The sequence below is a fragment of the Sorex fumeus genome, unplaced genomic scaffold (assembly GCF_029834395.1).
Source record: "Sorex fumeus unplaced genomic scaffold, SorFum_2.1 ptg000072l, whole genome shotgun sequence".
NCBI lineage: Eukaryota > Metazoa > Chordata > Mammalia > Eulipotyphla > Soricidae > Sorex > Sorex fumeus.
The window spans coordinates 51,455,724-51,477,085 of record NW_026606129.1 but is presented as its reverse complement, the minus strand read 5'-3'; the positions used below and the strand labels follow the sequence as shown (position 1 = coordinate 51,477,085).

Below are 21,362 nucleotides of genomic sequence, written 5' to 3'. Positions count from 1 at the left end.
CATCTTGCCACAGACTCAGACTACAGAGCTCAGGCCAGATTAATCTTTCCTAACCCTAGCAGGGTCCGAATCTACTTACTACTTTTTGGATCATGACAGCATTTGTCCATGACCAAGCTCTTAACTTAGAGTTAAGCATTATGGCAATTTGGCCAGGCCCATCTCGATGCCAGGGTAGCACATTGCTTACCGCTTGCCCTGGTTCCATCCAGTTCCTTGTCAGGACCCTGCTTTGGGGGGCGCTAGGAAGTAAAGGCAGCTGAGGCTTAGGAAAGAGAACAAATGCCCAGGAGGAAAATATCACTGAGAGTCACATTACAAAAGCATAGCATATACTGTCTTCTTGTGTCCATACAAAAAGGACATTGCTCTGAATAAACTATACAAAGGACTTAGGGAGAAGAGAAAAACAATATTTATAAGTCAACAGAGCACAAAGAAAGAAGTTACAAATAAACACAGAGAAATGGGAGTACTGTGATGGGAGCAACCCAATAAACCTAAACTACCTGAGGCTATGCAAGAGGGACAAAACAGTGTTACACTACAAACTGCGATTTAAAAAACTATTGATAGTTGAGTTTTAGTAATATAATATTTCAATACCAATTCCACCACACCAGTGTCAACCAGTGTGAAATTTAAGCTGCAACCACCAAACTCTGTGATATACCTATCAAGGTGGCATGTTGGACATTGAGTGGGTGGAAGGAATAGAATATGGGAACACCGGTTGAGGGAAGTTGACACTGGTGGTAGGATTAGTGTTGAAATATTATATGCTAAAAACTCAGCTATCAATAATCTTGTAAATCATGATTCTTTTTTTTTAATTTTTTAAATGTCATACTCTGCACTCAGTCATGTGACAGCCACCACATTCCAACCAGCCATGGTGCCTTCCAGCCATGGCAATGACTACCAGTCACAGATGTACCCCCAGTCACCACAAAGACCAGCTGCCATGACCCCAGCTGCCTAAAAGGGACGGGAGTGACAGGGGAGCAGATAGTCTCTCTGTGTGGCAGGTGAGCCATGTGATCCCACATGCCAGGTCAAGAAATTCCTAAGAAATACAAAAACATCCCTCCTACATAACCAACACAACACAGTACTTCCTAAAACCAACATAAAAAAATCTAAACAAAAGTACCAACAACCTGAGTTAGATAGCTTCTACAGAGAACAAAGAAAGCATCACCAGCTAATCCACCTCTTGACACTGGAGGAGTGAAAGTGGTGAGTTGAAGAGATTCACCCCCAGGATGCAAGAGGCACAGTAGGAAAGCAACACAGAAACCAACCATGCTTAGTGAATGAAGATAGCAGCCCAGAAGATTAAACCAGCACTAACCATCTATATTGGTTTCTCTGATAAGGACTGTAGAGAAGAAATGGTGAAGCTGTTCACTAACCTAAAAGAAACAGTGGTACAGAGCCAAGAAAACACAAGAAATTGTGAGAAAAATAGAATCAGAAATGACAGAACTAAAGAATTTGTTAAGTGAAATGGAAAAAAAAACCTCAATGGAAGAGTTTAGTAGCAGAGAAATAACAGTGAAGATAAAATCAGTGAGCTCCAAGACAATATGCAGAAAACCTCTAGACAGCACAAAACAAAAAAATGCCTCAAATGAGTCACAGCAGAGAGAACGTTGGACGAATTCAAGAGGAGCAACAAAAGAATCACTGATGTCCCAGAGGGCCTAGGAAGTAACTCCAATGAAAAACAAAAAAAGGTTCTCAAAGAAATCATTGCTGAGAAGTTCCCAGGTGTGGGTATACACATACACCCACATACAAGAGGCCACAAGGGTACCAGCTAAAAGATACACACACACACACACACACACACACACACACACAAATACAAAGACACATCCTAATCAGAATGATAAAACCCAAAGATAGAAGTAGAATATTGAAAAGCACCAGGATCAGAGAAGGAAATTACAATAAAAGAGAATCATTGAGATTCACAACAGATTTAACAAGACCTTGTAGCCCAAAGTCAAAAGTGTAAAGTTTAAAAAAAAAATTAATCAGTGAAATGAATGCTTCTCTAAGAATACATTAACCAATCAGACTTCCATAAAGATCTGAAGGAATAATAAGAGTTTCACAAATAAATAACCCAGGGATTTCACAGACTTGAAACCAACTTTACAAAAAGTACTAATAAGGTTTCTAAGACAACATAAATCTTACAACATGCCAAACTTCTACTGAAAGGTGAAACAAAATTGTGACAAGGATCTCACTCAATGTCAATGGTATAAATGTATTTATTGACACAGAGTAGCAGAATAAATTAGAAAATTGAATCCAACCTCCTGCTGCCTATAGAAAACACATTTGAATATTCAGGGCAAACACAGACTCAAAGTCAAAGTTCAGAACACAATATTTCAAGCAAACAACTCCCTCAAAAGGACAGGGGTGACCACACTTGTACAAGACAACGTAGACCCTTTTGACAACAGTTTTTTTTAAGTTTTAAGGGACAGAGAAGGTCATTTCTTAATGATCAAGGAATATGTACAGGAATAATTCACACTCCTAAAAATATATGCATTTAATGAGGGGCCAACAAACATCTGCTCACCCATAACTCTCAATCAGAGAGAGGGACAGAGTACAGGGTGCGGGGGGTGGGGTGGGGGGAGAGAGACAGAGAGATACCAAGACAAAGAAGGAAACAGAGAGAGACAGAGAGAGAGAGAGAGAGAGAGAGAGAGAGAGAGAGAGAGAGAGAAAGTACCTGTCACAGAGAGGTAGACTGGAGGTGGTGGTGGCAAGAGGGAAACTAGAGACATTGGGACACTGGTGGTGGGAAATATACACTGGTGAAAGGAAGGGTGTTGGAACACTGTATGACTGAAACCCAACTGTGAACAACTTTGTAACTTGTATCTTACAGTGATTTAATTTAAAAAAAAAAAAAATTTAAACCCATCTGCTCAGACTCGAAAGAAAACACTGATAGCAGCATAATAATAGGAGAATTTAACATCACTCTATCACTTTTGGATAGATAAACTAGAGTTAAATTTACTAATGAAATACTAGCCTAAAGGAAGAAATGGAAGAGAAGGGCTTAGCAGATATTATAAATTTTTTTATCCCTAGAAATCCAAATACACATTATTTTCCAATGCACATGGGAAACTTTTCAAAATAAACCACATGCTGGGTCTCAAAAAATACATTCATAAAGAAGATAGAAATCATATCAACTATCATCTCAGACCATGATGCATAGAAAATAGAAGAAAATTACAAAGTGAAATTAATAAATAACTCAAAAACCTGGAAATTAAACAGGTCACTACAATCAGTGGGTCAAAGAGAAAATTAGTGAAGAAAACAGATATTCCTGGAAACAAGCAAGAACAAGGGCAAAAGATACCAGAACATATGGGACACAGCAAAAGCAGTGCTAAGAAAAAAGTTCTAAGCAGTGCTAAGTTCTAGCTGTGCAAGTATTCACAAGAAAAGAAAAAAAGACCCATGAAAGTAATCTAACCACAGAGTTTAAAAAACTGGGAAAGGACCAACAAAGGGAGTCCAAAGCAGGTAGGAGGAAATCATAAAACAGAGCAGAAATTAACAAATTTAAATTTAAAAAATTCAAAATATTAATGAAACTAAGAGATGATTCTCTGAAAAATAAACAAGATCAATAAACTACTACAAAACTCACAAAGAAAGGACCCTGATAACCAAATTAGAAGTGTAAGGGGAGACATCACAATAGATGCCACATGCTTCAAAGGATCATTTAAGGGATTACTTTGAAAATCTATATGCACAAAACAAGAGAGCATGACAAAATGGGAAGATTCTTGGACTCTTATAACCTCCCAAAGCTGAATCAAGAAGTTAAAGAATACCTGACCTGACCGAGAAAATAAAAAAGACAATCAAAAATCCTGCTAAAAATAAAAGCTCAGACCCAGTTGTGTTTCCTAATGAGTACTTCCAAACTTTAAAGAAGAGCTATGACTAATCCTTTTCAAGCTATTTCAAGAAATCAAGTAAACAGAAACACTCCAAGTTTCTATGAAGAAAATATTACCCTGATTAAAAAAAGAAAGAAAAATTACAGATCAATAACCCTGATGAAAACAGATGCAAAGAATACTTACAAAGTAAAAGGGAGAGAGACAGACACAGAATGATCTCTCTCAGAGTAAAAGGGACTGTGCCTGCCACAGAGGTGGTGGGGGAGGGAAGGGCAGGGGTGACAGGAGGTTTACTGGGAACACTGATGGTAGCGAATGGGCACTGGTGGAGGTATGGGTACTGGATCACTGTATGACTGAAACATAATCACGAAAGTTTGTAAGACTGTAACTATCTCATGGCAATTCATTAAAAAATAAAATAAATTTAAAAAACTAAAATAAAAAGAATGATCTCTCTCATATGTGGACTATAAAGAAACAGAGGGGAATGACAAACTTCAAAAAGCAATAGAAACAAAAAACATAAGAACTGGTAACTAGTAGGAAGCTTTCCACTGGCGGGTGGGGGGGGGAGGATCAGGTCAGAAAAGGGTACACTATGAAATTGGTGGAGGGAAGTGGTCTGGAAGTAAAGAGAGTGCTGAAAGGAGGTATATAGTGCCTCCCACAGGCACAGAAGGCACAGACTGAGGGGTAGAAGGGAAACAGGGACACTGGTGGAGGGAAGTGGACACTGGTGATGGGACTGGTATTGGACACCATATGCCTGAAACTCAATCATGAATAACTTTGTAACTTCATAATTTACACGATTCAATTTTTTTTTTTTTGCTTTTTGGGTCACACCTGGCTATGCACAGGGGTTGCTCCTGGCTCTGCACTCAGAAACTACTCCTGGCTCAGGGAACCATATGGGATGCTGGGAATCGAACCCGGGTTGGCCGCGTGCAAGGCAAACGTCCTACCCACTGTGCTATCACTCCAGCCCCATACACAATTCAATTTTTTAAAGAAGTTTAGGGGCTGGAGCAATAATAAAGTGAATAGGGCGTTTGCCTTGCACACAGTCAACACTGATTCTATCCCCAGCACCTGACTGAGCCCACCAGAAGTGATCCCTGAGCATAGAACCAGAAATAAGCCTGAGCACAGCCAAGTGTGGCCCCAAAAACACAAAACAAAAATCAAAAAAGTAACACCAACTGAATTCACATTTCATTGAAACACAGAAATTTCCAATCACCCTGAAAGTTCTCTAATGTCTCTTTTAAGTCAATCTTTGCCAAAGCAACCACTTCTGATTTCTACCACCAAGGATTTATAAAGTAGCTTATTTAATTTCATATAAGTGAGTATATGATACAAGATATAAGATATAAGATACAAGTATATGAGACAAGACGTAATCTCTTATATATGACAATAGGTCAATCTATTTCATCAATTCAGTCTTGTTGCCTCTCAAAAATTTTATTAACTTTTTACAAAGTTCTTTAAATATATTTGTTATTGATATTTAATGTGCTGAAGTGATAGCACAGCAGGTAGGGTGTTTGCCTTGCATGTGGCCAACTCAGGTTCAATTCCTCAGCCCCTCTTGGAGAGCCCGGCAAGCTAACAAGAGTATCTCGCCCGCACAGTAAAGCCTGGCAAGCTCCCCGTGACGTATTTGATATGCCAAAAACAGTACCAACAAGTCTCACAATTTGTTGTGAGACATTACTAGTGCCCGCTCAATAAAATCGATGAACAAAGGGAGGGCAGTGCTACAGTGCTACAGTGCAAATCATTAGTTTACAGCTAACTAAGTTTTCAAAGAGTACACACGTTTGTCTATTGCTCTAAGTAAAACATTAGCAATAACCCACAAGTCACTGGAGGCTCTTTCAGCCACTAACACACATGCCCTTTTCCTCATTCTGTGCCTGTACCATATTCCTTCAGACCCACCAAATCTTAGCTTGCTTTTCTTGTCTATACATGCACATACAAGCTGAATGTGCCACAGATAGGAAAAGTAATAAGCACTGCTACAAACAGTACCAAAGATACAACACACTTTTGCTAAATGAAGCTAGATCTAAGTCTATCTAATGCCATTTTTTTTAATTTTTATTAGTGAGACACCATGAGGTACAGTTGTAAACTTACAAATTTTGTTATCTAATGCAATTTTGACAAATATATCCAGATGTTAGTTTTGCCCTGTCTGCACTTTGCATACCTAGAACAAGAACAGCATGAACTCTTCCATCTTGCTTCTTCTGTCTAGAGTATAAGACTCTTCTGCATTGATCTCTGCAGAAAACTTCATTTTCATCTATGTATTATATTCAATTTATGAATATCCCATAATTCATTTATTCTATCACTGACATTTTGTTCCTTTCCAGTTTGTAGTAATCTGAACGAAGCTTCTCTAACATTTTTCTCTCATGATTCATCTTTTTATTGATAACAAATATTTGAATTCCAAATCAAAAGGCTTTTAAGACTTTATACAAAAGTTATCTCCATTTAACTCAACTTCTAACTAATCTTGCAAGTTTTTTCCAATTTTTTAATTAAATACCATGATTTACAATACTGCTAATAATTGTTTTATTGTATACAATGTTCCAACACCACACCCCACCAGAATTTCAACTTATCTCCACCAATGGCCCAAGTTCCCCTCCAATTCACTTCCTGCCTCTCCTCTGGTAAGCTCAGATCTGTAGACCAGTTCTCATGTTCTTATTAGCCTTTGGCCTTTTTGTTCCCTTATTATGTTTCTTCAGGTCCCACATATGAGAGAGATCATCAGTCCCTCTCCTTCTGACTGGCTACACTCAGTATGAAGTTGACCATTTAGTTCCATCCACACAGCAGCAGAATGTATTATTTCATCTTACTATTTTTGATATGAGTCATTCTCACTAGTGTGAAATGATATCTCCTTATCATCTTGATTTAGATTTCCCTAATGCTAAGTGAAGATGAACATTTTTTCATATGCCTATTGGTCACCCACCTATCTTCCTCTGAGAAGTGTCTATTTACTTCCTATTTTTTGATAAGGCCTGGGAAATTTTTTTATCTTTGTGAATACCTTATATGTCCTGGATATCAACCCTTTATCTGATGAATGTAAATATTATTTCCCATTCAGCTAGTTGTCTTTCAGTTTTAGCCCTTGTTTCTTTTGCATGCAGAAACTCTTTAATTTGATATAGCCCCATTTGTTTATATTTGATTTTGTTCTCTTTACCAGTGATATCAGATCACTGAAGACACCTTTGAGATCAAAATCTCAAAGCGCTCTACCTATATTTTCCTCAAAGTACTTTACAGTTTCTGATCAGATCTCAAAGTCTTTGGTCCATTTTGAATTTACTTTTGTGTAAGGTGTGAGATATGGATCTAGCTTTAATTTCTTACACATAGTTATCCAGTTTTCCCAGCAACATTTGTTGAAGAGGCTATATTTATTCCATTTCATGTTCTCAGCTCCTTTGTCAAAAATAAACTGTCCATATATGTGTTGTTTTTGTCCTTGGGTATTTGATTCTGACCCATTGATCAAATAGCCTATCATTATTCCAGTACTACGCAGTTTTGATTACCATAGATTTATAATGCACTGTAGCACTGTCATCCCATTGTTTATTGATTTGCTCGAGCAGGCACCAGTAACGTCTCCATTCGTCTCTGTCGCATGCTAGTGTAGCCCAATGGCATCTGCAGGCTCCACGAACACAAAGTGAGACTTCTTGTTACTGTTTTTGGCATATCAAATGGTAGCTTGCCAGGCTCTGCCATGAGGGCGGGATACTCTTGGTAGCTTGCTGGGCTATCCAAGAGGGAGATCCGTATCTCACACCTTACACAAAAGTCAATTCAAAATTGAGAGGGACGGAGGAATAGAACCCATGTCGGCCGCATGCAAGGCAACGCCCTACCCACTGTGCGATGAGATACCTCCCAATTTCTTATTTTTCAATATGGATTTGGCTATTTGTAGTCCCTTCTGATTCCATAAAAACCTTTCTTAGGTCTGTAAAAAATGTCAACTAAATTTGGATGGGGATTGCATTGAATCTACATAATAGCTTAGGTAAGATAAGTTATTTTAACAATATTGATTCTTCCAATCCAAAGTATGGAATATTTTATCCTTTTCTTTTTTTCTTGAGTGACTTAAAATTACCATAGTACTTGGGAGGGAAAGGGTGTCGCTCCTTTCTGCCTCTCCCCCCCACTCTTTGGCAGCAAGGTGGCTGCCACCTCAGAGCTTATTGGAAAGCCAGGTATGAGCCAGCAGTGACGGGGCAACTGCAGTCTCATGGGAAGGAAGGCGGTACCAGCTCGTTCTTCACACCCTACCGAGGTCACGAGTTGCCCCCCACAAGCGGCTCTCTAGCACGGCCATAACATCAGACGCACAGAAACCAATCTCATAATTATCTGGCTCTTGGCAGAAATCCCTCCAGACTTACCTAGTAAAATATCAAAAATCCAACAGCATGGCCGCTATTGTGGCTGCATGACATCATATGGTTCTCATAACCAGCTATAGAAAACAAATTATTTCACAATGTCTTTTCAGCAGTTCTGATTGTTGGGGGGAAATTCTAAACAATAATGGTGCATCTTTTGTTGAAATAATGAATGTAATCAAAGTAGAGAGAGAGTTAAGTAGAAATCATCTGCCTCACAGGCATTGGGAGGGTTGGGACTGGGGTATATTGGGGTTCTTGGTGGTGAAAAATAAGTACTGAAGGGAAAGGTGTTTGATCATTGTATGACCAAGACTTAATCTTGAAAGCTTTGTAACTTTTCCCACAGTCATTCAATAAATAAATATAACAAAAAAATTACCATAGTATAATCTTCTGGATATTTTGCTAAGCTGATTCCTAGATATTTGATGTTTTGGGATACTGCTTTAAACAGGATAGATTCCTTGACTGCTTTTTCCTCTTATTTATTCGTTGTATATAAGAATGAGACCAGTTTTTGTATATTCACTTTGTAGCCACTACTTTGCTGCACTGGTTTATTGTTTCTAGGAGCTTTTTAAGGAATTCTTTAGGGTCCTCTACATATATTATTATGTCATCTGCAAATAGTGATAATTTGTCTTCTTTTCCAACTTGGATCTCTCTGAATTTTCTTGCCTGACTGTACTACAGCCAGGACAACTAATACTACATTGAATAAAGGGGAGACAGTGGTTATCCTTGCCTTATTCTTGATCTCAGTGGGAATGCATTCAGTTTTTCACCATTCAGAATGATACTGACATTGGACTTGTTATAGATGACCATTACTATCTTAAGGAAGGTTCCTTCCATTCCCATTTTATTGAGGATGTTCTATGTCAACTATATGTAATAGAGCAGAAATCCTCTTATAAGCACCCAAACAGGACCAATAGTCAAGTGAAACTTCATTTGAGCATACTGAATATCTCATTTTCATTTTGACAGACCATGTTCATCAAAGTACATAGAAATATATAAATGAACTAATTATAGTAAATGCACAGTTAAGTCTACGTACATTGTCTATTTGTTTGTAAGACAAAAACATTTGACATAGAATATAAAATTCAAATTCTGAGAGCCAACAATTAGTTATTTATTACTAGAGTTATAACTTTATGCTGAACATAAACCAGTTTTTATAAAAGTATATCATAATACAATTATGGCTTCAAAGTGATTCTTAAAATCTGTTACAAAAGATTGTATGTTTGTGTGTATAGATATACATATATTTATATAATACTGACTGAAATTACTCACCTTCACATTTTTCAAGAATCTGGACTGTTTCTCCTATTTCTAAAATTAACCCTTGGGGGACAGATCCTCGAAAGCTGCATATCACTGAAAAAAATAAAAGAAACAAGTAAATTAGCACTTTTAAGTACTGAGTCAGGGAATTACTGAAATTAAACATAACTTTGGAGGGAGACACCACACCAGTTGGTGCTCAGGAACTACTCCAAGCTTGGCACTTAGAGATCACTCCAAATGGTGGCTGGGAGACCATGTAGAACTGGAAATAAAATCATGAACTCCCATGTGTAAAGCATGTAGTCCTGCCCTTTATGCCACCCACTCCGTTGGTAATATTTTTTTCCTTCTCCTTTTTGCAATGCTAGGGATAGAATCCAAAGCATCACACTTGCAAGACAAGTGCTACCACTGAGTTACATCCAAGTCCACCCCATCCCCATTTTTTTATAAAAGGCAGGGGCTTCACCCTCAGTACTGCATATTCTCCCAAACACCACCAGGAGCAACTTCCAAGCATAAATCCAGTAGTCCCTGAGCACCACTGGGTGAGGGTCCCTCTCACACACACACACACACACACACACACACACACACACACACACACACAATGAGCTGGAGTAATAGTGCAGTGAATAGGGCTGCACAGACTTTGTGCCTTGCACAAAGTCACCCCGGGGGGTCCCAAGTATGCCAGGAGTGATCCCTGAGCATAGAGTTAGGTGGGTGTGGCAAAAAAAATCCAAAAAAATTAAACTTAAAAATATATCTGTCCAGGAGTCAGGTTGAGGGTTGGAGAGAACCTGCGGCCACAGGTGGAAGAATGGTCACAGTGTGATGGGATTGGAGGTGGGAACATTATATGTCTGAAAACTTTGTTGTCTCAAAGTTGTCAACTTTGTAAATCATGCTGTCTAATTTTTTAAGGTTAAAAAAATTGTTTTAATAAAAATTAAAAGGAGAAAAGGAACTTGATATTCTTTGGCAGCAAAAGATAGAGTGCAGAGATGCAGCTTGATCTGAGTTCCAACAGAGAAAATTACTAGAAATGGGGTCCATCTGAAAAATTATCTCTACAGTGGTAGTGATAATAGCAGCAGAAAGATGGGTTTCTGTTGTCTCCTCTAACTGCACTGGAAGTTTCCATGCCTAGATGAGGCATGCCCATGAAGTACATTACTAAGATCTCTAAATATTGACACTTGTTTAACCAAGCCTGGTAACTCAGCTCTGCCCAGCCTACCATGGTGGACTGAACAAATAGCAGTAGAACAAACTTCAGAATAGAAGAGTATTCAAGTATGATATTTTTTAAAAGGTGAAAATATACCAGTGATATGCCTTAGTTCATGAGGAGTAAACATATATTCAAAGAGACCAATTCAAGTCTGAAGTTGCTGAACAAGTTGAGACAACACTAAATAACTCAGTATAATCTGAAGTAAAATAAATAGAATCAGAAGTGGAATAAGTACAATCTAAATGAAATGAGTACAGCCTGAATAAGTACAACACTAAATAACTCAGTACAATCTGAGGTAGAATAAGTACAGTCTAAAGTGGAATCACACCACTAACATGTGTGATTAATCGTGGTAAAATGATAGAAAAAGTATAGATGAAAAGGTGAAAGAAAAAAGTATAGATGGATAAATTTACAAAAAATTATAAAGACAATGCTTAAATCTATGGCTATTCATTGTATTATTCATCAGCAAGTACTTGGCTGAAATTTCATGAATAATCATGTGTTACTCTACCATTAATAACAATTTTATTTGTTCTCACAGATTTTCCCATCAGTCTTCACTTTTCATTAATTTCTATGAGAAACAAAAAACTATCCTGACTTGCTCAATACACAGCAGCAAGATAGCTTGAGTAGTGTTACACATTAGTGAAATTTTATTTAGCAAGCATAATGCTATGGCTGAAATCTCCCTGAATGAAAACTTCACTCAACCACTGTAATCAAATAATAAATACTTTAGAAATTAGCTTTTTTGACTGGAGCAATAGCACAGCGGTAGAGCGTTTGCCTTGCACACGGCTGACCCAACCAACCTGGGTTCAATTCCTCTGCCCCTCTTGGGAGAGCCCAGCAAGCTACTGAGAGTATCTCACCTGCACGGCAAGGTCTGGCAAGCTACTCATGACGTATTGGACACGGCAAACACAGTAACAACAAGTCTCACAATGGAGACATTACTGGGCCCACTCAAGCAAATCGATGAACACCGGGGGGACCGTGACAGTGACAGTAATTGATGATCTTCTTTATAAAATTTAGTGTCATGCTTACACATGAAACAACCTATAGTGAAGTCATTTCAAGAACCTCTTCAATTACAATCCTCAAACAGCTTTATACATTTCCATACTATCAAAGTAGACTGTCCAGTGTAACTCAAATTGGCAGCACTAACATTTTGGGGCTCACCATTTGGTTGCTTGATATTTTTGTTCATATTTGGAGCCACATCCAGAGGCACTTAGGGCTTAATTCTGGCTCTGAGCTCAAGGATCACTCCTAGCATACTCAGAGGACCATATGGTATGTCAGCAATCAAACGCAGGTCAGTCGCATGACAGGCATGAGCCCTACCCTCTGTGATCACATGAGTTGTTTAAGCCTTGATGTAATTGCCAAATTTTAAAAAATCCATATTTTAAATGCATGCATGAAATCTGGATTCCAAATCTGGCCCCACATTTGAAAACAGTCAGATTTGAAGCCAGAGAAAAAGTCCAAGGGTTAAGGTGTTTGTCCAATATATGGTCAACCCTGGATCAATCACCAATACTGCATATGATCCCCTGAGCAATGCCAGGTGTGGTCCCTAAAAAATCCAAAAGTCCCATTTCAAGACCCATTTGACAATGTAAGAAACTTTCACCTAATCATCAATATAAGTACTTTACTCTGCAATCAATAAGCTTCTTTTGGAAACTTTCAGGGTAGAAGTGGGACCTAGAAACACAGAATTCCAGAGAGTGGTTATTTCCACTTGTCTACTCTCGCCAACCTGAACTGCCTTTAGAATCTGGTAATCCAGCTCTAGAAAGTGGTTAAAATAATAACATTAAATGAAAAACATTGAGGACATATATGTATATTCAATTTTTATCTATATTTTTCACTTGAAACAATATTGTGACTATCTATATCTTCAATAATTTATTCTGCATAAATATTTTAACAGTGTAAAAAAATAAAGAAATGCTAATAAACTTCATAATTACCATGACTATGACAAAAATTCCTAAATTAAAATATTTTTCCATAGCCTGACATCAGTTCTTAGCAATAACTGTCTGAAAGTATTTATAAGGAGGAAGTATATAAAAACTCATTACAAGTCATTAACAAATAAATATTTGCAAATGATCATTGGGAACATTAACTTTGGATACCAATGAAACTAAAAGATAACCTAAAATGTTCTATTCTTCTCATTAAATGTATATTACCAGGGCTGGAGAGACAGTACAGAGGCACTTACCACGCACATGGCAACCCAGATTTGATAATCCAGCATTCCATGTGATCCCCCAATCCCTATCAGAAGTAATCCCTGACTGCAGAGCCAGGAGCAAGTCATAAGTACCAAGTGTGCCACCCCAAAAAAGTAGTATCACTGTATCACTGTTATCACTGTCATCCCGTTGTTTGTCAATTTACTCGAGCGGGCACCAGTAACATCTCTATTCGTCCCAGCCCTGAGATTTTAGCAGCCTCTCCTTACTCGTCTTTCCCAACGATTGGAGGCTCTTTCAGGGTCAGGGGAATGAGACCCGTTATAGTTACTGGTTTTGGCATATCAAATACAACACGGGTAGCTTGCCACACTCTGGCCTTGCAGGCGGGCGGGATATTCTCAGTAGCTCTCAGTAGTTTGCAGGGCACTCTGATATATATATATATATATGTATGTATGTATATACGTATACATATATATGCATATACATATACACACACACATACATGTATTTCTCTCTATGATCTGTTGCCTATTGTCTGAACTCCATCAAACATGGTGTGGTAATAATGGACAATGGGTAGGAAGTGTCCATGGCCACGCAGTCCAGAAAGTGGCCTGGAATGTGGCGGTGGCTGGGTAGTGGAGTTTGGCTGCTGGGGCTGGGTCCCTTGGGGTTTGGAGGGCTCTCACCCACCCCCCTCTGGGGCTCCCCGAGTGGAAACAGCCTGGTGCGGAGTCTAAGCAGTATATTGCAAAAATAATTATAATTATATTTTAAATTTCATCAATATGTGGTAATTTTCTTTCTCCTTTATATTAGTTCCTATATAATATCAAATTTTCATCTTGCCTCAAAAGTTTAAATATTACCTGATTCTTAAAATAGTTACTGATTCCCAATCAAAGCAAAAGTGGTACCAATATGAAATTATTTACAGTATTTGAAAATTAAACTGTGTGACAGAAGTATTGCACCAAATCTGAAAGAAATTTAAAATTATAATTATAAATTTTATAAGTAAAATTATAATTATAAACTTTATAAATAGAATTATAAATTTTATAAATTAATTTAAATTTATGTCATTTCTCCAGAAGGGAATTAGTTGTTAATATTTTTTCACTGACTTCCTCTATAAACATTGAGTTTATTACCTCTTTACAAGTATACTTTAAAACTACATAACACTTTTCTCATTAATCAAAAAGACTTCTATAAATTATACCTTCCATTTGACAGCTTCCCTATGAAATGAGAAAGAAAAGCTAAAAGAGCATTATGTGCACTTGAGTTTATTTCAAACCATTAAGTTATCAAGAATGAGCATTTATGTTCACTACAACTACTATGCGTGTAATTAATTGATGCTATTTTGTTATAGCAATAATCTCAAAATTATTATGACTTTTATTTAACATTTACAAAAACATAATGCCTATACATGCATGCACTACAACCGCTTTTGAAAAAACTCAAATATTTTTAATCCCCCTATAGCTATCATGTTACAAGACCAAAGACACAGGGAAAAGTTACCACATGGGCTTTTTCCTTAAAAATAGTTTTAATGCATTTCGGTTGGGCATTATCTTTTGCTCAGATTTTCCCACCACCATTCAAGCCTGATTTTCAGGGAGAAATGTTGGATGATTTACTTTCCATTGATCACTTTGCATATAAGGAAATGTTGTGCGGCCGCTTAAGCAGCCCCACAGTTCGGAAAAATGTCCTGGTACTCTTATGGCGGCGACATGGTATCCTGCATTTTTTAGAGCCTAATGAACAGCCAGGTCTGAACGTTGGGGAAAATTCCAAATAACAGAGGTGGGTCTTTTGTTGTAATATTGAATGTGATCAACGTAGAGAGAGCGAGCGAGCGAGCGAGAGAGAGAGAGAGAGAGAGAGAGTGTGTGTGTAAAGTGGAAATCTGCCACACAGGTGGGAGGTGGGTGGGAGAGGGGTGTATATTGGGGTTCTTGGTGGTGGAAAATGTGCATTGGCATTGTATGACCGACTGAGACTTGAACTGAAAGGCTTTGTTACTGTCCTCACAGTGATTCAACAAGTAAAAAAAAAAGTTTTAATGCAACAAATGTACCTCAGTATCACCTGAGCACTGCTTCAGAAGCCCCACACAATTATTAAATATCTTAAGTTCTTTTATTATAATTTATATGTTAAAATAGCAAAATTCTACATTTAAGGATTATTGCACTGCTGTATCAAACTTAAATGATTTTTATGTAGGCAGGCAGATAGGGAAGGCCCCTTCCCAAGGCAATGGCAGTAAATCTCCTGAGAACTAACAAGGCAATGGCAGTAAATCTCCTGAGAACTAACAGCCCTGACCTCATGGAGAACTGGTGCCAGTCTGTAACAGACCCTGAGGAGGCTGGACCAACCCCCTCCAAAAGAAGCTCCTGCAGAGACAAAAGTCAGGAAAGGAATTTTAGAGAAGACCATCATCGCTCCCAACCCACCTGGTAACTTCCCAAACAACCCAAACAACAGACTTTTACCTAGGTAGAAGCACCACATGGGGGCAGGTTGGAGAAACCCTATAAAGGCCATCTTGAACAAAGGAAGCGTGCGCATATGCTGCCTGAGCCCATGTGCTGCCTGCACCCATGTGGTCGAACACATGTGATGCCTGAGCACATGTGTTGCCCACATCTCCCCCCAACTTGAGATGTGTACTTTCATGCTTTCCTGTCTAATGCTGGGATGTGTGTATAAGGACTCTCTCTACCCTTGGAGAAACCCAGGCTCTCTCTTGAGGTTACTCTCCACTCTCTCCCACTTTCTCTTCCTCCTTCCCTTCAAAACCTTCAAATAAAAACTGTAATTTTCACTACTCGTCTACTACTGAAATTTCTTTCTGCAAGGCAAGACAAGAACCCAGTAACCTTGGGTCCTGGGTGGCAGAGGCAGATTGGGAGAAAGTGACCGTCTTTCTCCTCTCCATTATACATGAGCCACCCCTGGGGCCCACTGACATCAATTTGATTAAGAAGCCATGCCAACAAAAGTTCATTTTTGTATTATCCTTACTAATGAAAGGAAAAATTATAGTTCAAGCAAAACAATTTGTTTCATTTTACAACAGAAAATATCCTAGGCCTATTTGTTTTCTCAGTTACAAGTCTACTTTGAGACTTGTTACTGTGTTTGGCTTTGTCCTGTAGGCGAGATACTCTCAGTAGCTTGCCGGGCTCTCCAAGAGGAGTGAAGAAATCGAACCTGGCTCGGCCAGGTTGGCTGCGCACAAGGCAAATGCCCTACCGCTGTGCTATGCTCTGGTTTCTCTTCAGATCGTATAAATCTTTTGAAAATTATAAAAAATGAAAAGAAAAGTAAGGTAGAGTTCAGGCACAATTCAATCAGCTAATCAGTGGCTGAATAAATAGCCGTGCTCCTACATAAAAAAAAAATGAAATGCAAAGAAACTACTTTTGTTTTGGTTTTAGGGTCATACCTGGTGGTGCTGTCAGGGCTTATTTCTGATTCTTTGCTCAGAGCTCATTTCTGGGCCCCCCCCGGAGGTATCTGGAAGTAGTGCTTCCTACAAGCAAGACAAGCACCTTAACCCCCATACTCTATCAGATAACAAAAAATTTTTCCTTCTCATTATTATTTTGGTGAGTGATATTTGCATATTTGATTGTGGTACTCACTAAGAACCATACACAAGAGGTACAAGAAGTCAAACGATACCGGCACAAGATTATAATAGCAACAGCAGTACCAGTACCACTCTCTCAGTGATGGGGATGATGCCAGAGAACAAATCTATAGCCTCAAGCATGCAAGGCAAATGGCTCTTCTACTAAATCACATCCTCAAGTCCTTAAAGAACATAAAAGTTTGCATGAATAATTTCAAAATAATCTGTACCTCTTTCTCAAATGATAATTAATGAATATATTAGCACTATCTTATGCAAAACAAGTGGAGCACTGCAATACAAAATAAAGAGTACATTTTACATTAGAAACTGGGCAAATTACAGCTTGCTCTTCAATCCTGTGTTCTCCATTGAATATCTATCTCACTTGCTTGTCGATGTTTCTTTGTTTGCCTATTTCTACTCTGGAGAAACCTGTGTTCTCTCCTGAGCACATATTTTCCCTCTTTTTCTCCTCTCACATCTTTCTAAGCAAGTTTCATTCAATAAAATCTATTCTTGCTGAACAGGTCAGGACAGGACCAGACAGGACAGGAAAGGAGAGGAGAGGCTGGGCAAATTCCAGTGTGTATAATGGACCGAAAACAGAAATGAAAATAAGATAACTATGAAATGTGGCTCCAAAGAAAACAGTATCAGTTAAATGCCACCTTAGTGAATTTGGAATAATTAAGTTTATATCTGGACCAAGATTTTAATCAAATCTTTAACTATAAAAGAAATACACCAACTGATATTTGCTCTACATAGACTTACCTACTCTATTTTTTTAAGAGTGTTTATCAGATCATAAGGGGTCCCTGAAATTGGATTTTTCTATATGATTACCCACAGAGATGATCAAAGATGTCTACTTATACAACGAAATCAACATAAAAACAAATCTAGAGATGAAAAAGCCTAGGTTTTTCCCAGTGCCCCTACACACGCCCACATAAAGCATAAGAGGATACATCCCCAAGGACCACAGTTGATGGGAGAGCAGATTCCTGGCCCCACCCATCGAGTCAGAAAAACTTTGACTCTGAAGTACCACAAGATTCTCCCCTTCCTTCGTATCCCACAGGGGACTTTCTTTGGCCTCTTGTATTGGAATAACAGCTACTCCCAACCACACTGTGCTAAATACCCCAAGACATATCATAATCAGAATGATAAAGATAAAGCTAGAATATTGAAAGAAGCAATATCAAAGAAGTAAACAGTAAACAAAGCAGTGTCCTTAAGATTCACAGCAGTGTTATCAAGTGAGACCCTATGGGATTGAAGACTATGGTGGGGTAGAGTAAAAAAATAAAATCCTCAATAAAGTGAATGTCTCCCCCAGGAATATTTTATCCAGTAAAACTGTAATTCAATTTCAAGAAAAATTATACAGGGCTTCACAGTCAAACAATAGCTCGTGAACTTCATCACCTTGAAACCAAATTTCCAAGAAGTGCTAACGAGGCTTTTTAATACAAAACAAATTTCACAAGTATACCTAATTTCTACAAGATAGTTTAAAAAAAAACTCCAAGGCAATTTCACTCAATGCCAATAGCCTAAATGCACCAATTAAGAGATACAGTATGTCACTATGGATTAAAAATCTGAATCTTTCTTCTGCCTACAAGAAAGACATCTAAACAATCAGGATAACACACAAACTCAAAGTCAAGGGTTGGAAGGCAGTATTTCAAGCTAACAATTTTCTTTAAAAGGTCAGGATAACCACACATATAAGACTTCAAACTTTAAAAAGTTATGAGACAGATGGTCATTTCTTAATTATCAAATTAACATTCAAGAAGATCTCACACACCTAAATATTTATAAACCTAATTAAATTAAAATTAGGGATCATCAAAATACATAACTGTTAACAGACCTGAAGAAAGCTATTGACAGCAACACAGTGGTTGTTGGATACTTAACACCACTCTATCACCTCTAGATAGATTAACTGGAATTAACAAGAAACACTGACTTGGGGGGGGCGGGGAATGGAAGAGATGGGCCTGGTAGATACGGCTTTTTATCCCCCAAAAGTTAAATACACACTCTTCTCCAATGTCCATTGAACACCATCCAGGGTGGAACCATATGCTGGGTCACAAACATACCTCCATAAAGTCAAGAGGACAGAAACTGTATCAACTATCCTCTCAACCTTGATGCAGTGAAAATAGAGTACAACACAAACAGAAATGGTGGGGGGGACCTCAAACACTTGGAAGTTAAACAGTTCACTGATGAACAATCAGTGGGGGTCAAAGAAATCAGAGAAGAAATTTTAAAAAATCCTAGAAACAAACGAGAATGATGATACAAGTTCCAAGAACTTACTGGAAAAAGTGATGCTAAAAATAAAGTTCATAGCAATAAAAGCAATCATTAGAGAAAAAAATGTCTACATAAATAATCTAACCACACAATTTAAGAAACTAGAAAAGGATCAACAAAAGGAATTCAAAGCAAGCAGAAGGAAATAATACAATTTAGAAGAAAATTAATTTAAATTTTAAAAAAAAGAAAAATCCAAATTATCAATTAAACCAAAAGTTGGCTCTTTGAAAAACTAAACAAGATCAACAAACTAGTAGTAAAATTCACAAAGAAAGAAACAGAACCCTAGTAATCAAATCTGAAATGAAAGGTGTGAGACATCACAACAGATACTACCTATATTCAAAGGATTATCCGGGATTACTTTGAAATATCTTTATGCCATGAAATGAGAGAACATAAAATAGATACATTTTTGTATCTATAAATGCACAGGGGCTGGAGCGATAGCACAGCGGGTAGGGCATTTGCCTTGCATGCAGCCAACATGGCCGACACAGGTTCAATTCCCAGCACCCCATATGGTCCTCTGAGTACCGCCAGGAGCAATTCCTGAGTGCATGAGCCAGGAGTAACCCCTGAGCATCGCCGGGCGTGACCCAAAAGGCAAAAGAAATAAATAAAAATAAATAAATGTATAGATACATTTTGTACCTTTAATCTCCCAAAATTGAAACAAGAAACAAAACATCTGAACAGACCAATTACTATGGAGAAAATTGGAATGGTAATCAAGTTCCCCTAAAAACAAAAGCACAGGCCCAAATGAGTTCACCAGCAAGATCTTCCAACCTTTAATGAAGACATATTGCCAATCTTTTTCAGGATCTTGCAGGAAATAAAAGAAACAGAAACACTCCCAGCTTCTCTGAGGCAAATACTACCTGAAGACCAAAAGCAGACAAAGATGTTACAAAAGGAGAACTATAGAGCTATATCCCTGATGAACATAGATGCAAAGATCCTGCAAAAAATGAACACCAGAAATTTGAATCCAACAACACATCAGAAAGATAAAATACCATGATCAAGTGGGAATCATCCTGGAGATATAAGAATGATTTAACATATGCAAACTGAAAAATAAATCACATCAATTCAAGAAAAAATCAATAGATGCAGAGAAAGCATTAGACAAGATCTAGCTTCTAGCAATCTTTATGTTGAGGGAAATTCATTTAGTTCCTATTAAAACTTTCAATAAAAATAGGAGCGAAAGGAACAAAATAAAGTCACTGTCCTCCCGTTGTTCATTGACCCGCTCAAGCGGGCACCAGCAACGTCTCACAACAAATTGTTAGACTTGTTGTTACTGTTTTTGGCATATCAAATATGCCACGGGTAGCTTGCCAGGCTTTGCTGTGCGGGTAAGATACTCTTGGTAGCTTGCTGGACTCTCTGAGAGGGGCAGAAGAATTGAACCTGAGTTGACCGCATGCAAGGCAAACGCCCTACCCACTGTGCTATCACTCCAGCCCCCCACATTATAAAAATAAATAAATCACTTGATCACTTGACATCCTATTACTCATCGATTTGCTCGAGCGGGTGCCAGTAATGTCTCCATTCGTCCCTGTTGAGTGCCAGTGTAGCCCAATGGCATCTGCTCACTCCAGGAACACAAACAGCCTCAAAACGATCATTTAGGATGTTGACGAAGAAGTGTGACCATCTCGTATGTGGGCGGCCACACGATCTTTTGACATCCCGTGGAATCCAGTTGGTAATGGCTCTAGTCCAGTGGTCATCTCCAAATCGCATTGTGTCCAGTCCATCTGATTTTCGATGCCTTGGCAAATGAGACAGTGTCTCTGATTCTTGATTGTCGACAGAGGTCAGAACTCCAGATTCTTTCTCTCACTTGAGTGAAGTGTAATACTCCAAGCATAGCTCTTTCAATTCCTCTTTGGGAGACCCAAATAGCGTTCTCATCCTGTTTTCGTAGGGCCCAGGTCTCTGAGGCGTAGGTTAATGCAGGTAGAACAGTGGAGTTGAAGAGATGTGCCCAGAGCAGGAGGTTCTTCGTCCTCTTAGCTATGTCTTTGACACTCTTTAAGGCGTTCTAAGCTGCTCTCTTCCTCTTATGCAACTCAGGTCGTCCATCATGTTGAGTTC

At 38.3% G+C, this 21,362-nt stretch overlaps 1 protein-coding gene across 5 annotated transcripts in view; it reads right to left on the bottom strand.

Moving 5' to 3' along the window:
* The window catches only part of DOCK3 (dedicator of cytokinesis 3), a 467,343-nt gene that overhangs the window by 391,244 nt on the left and 54,737 nt on the right, over positions 1 to 21,362 (bottom strand). For all 5 annotated transcript variants that reach the window (XM_056129948.1, XM_056129950.1, XM_056129951.1 and 2 more), the window contains exon 2: positions 9,758 to 9,841. In XM_056129948.1, the coding sequence (XP_055985923.1) occupies positions 9,758 to 9,841 (84 nt within the window). The remainder of the gene's footprint in view (positions 1 to 9,757; positions 9,842 to 21,362) is intronic.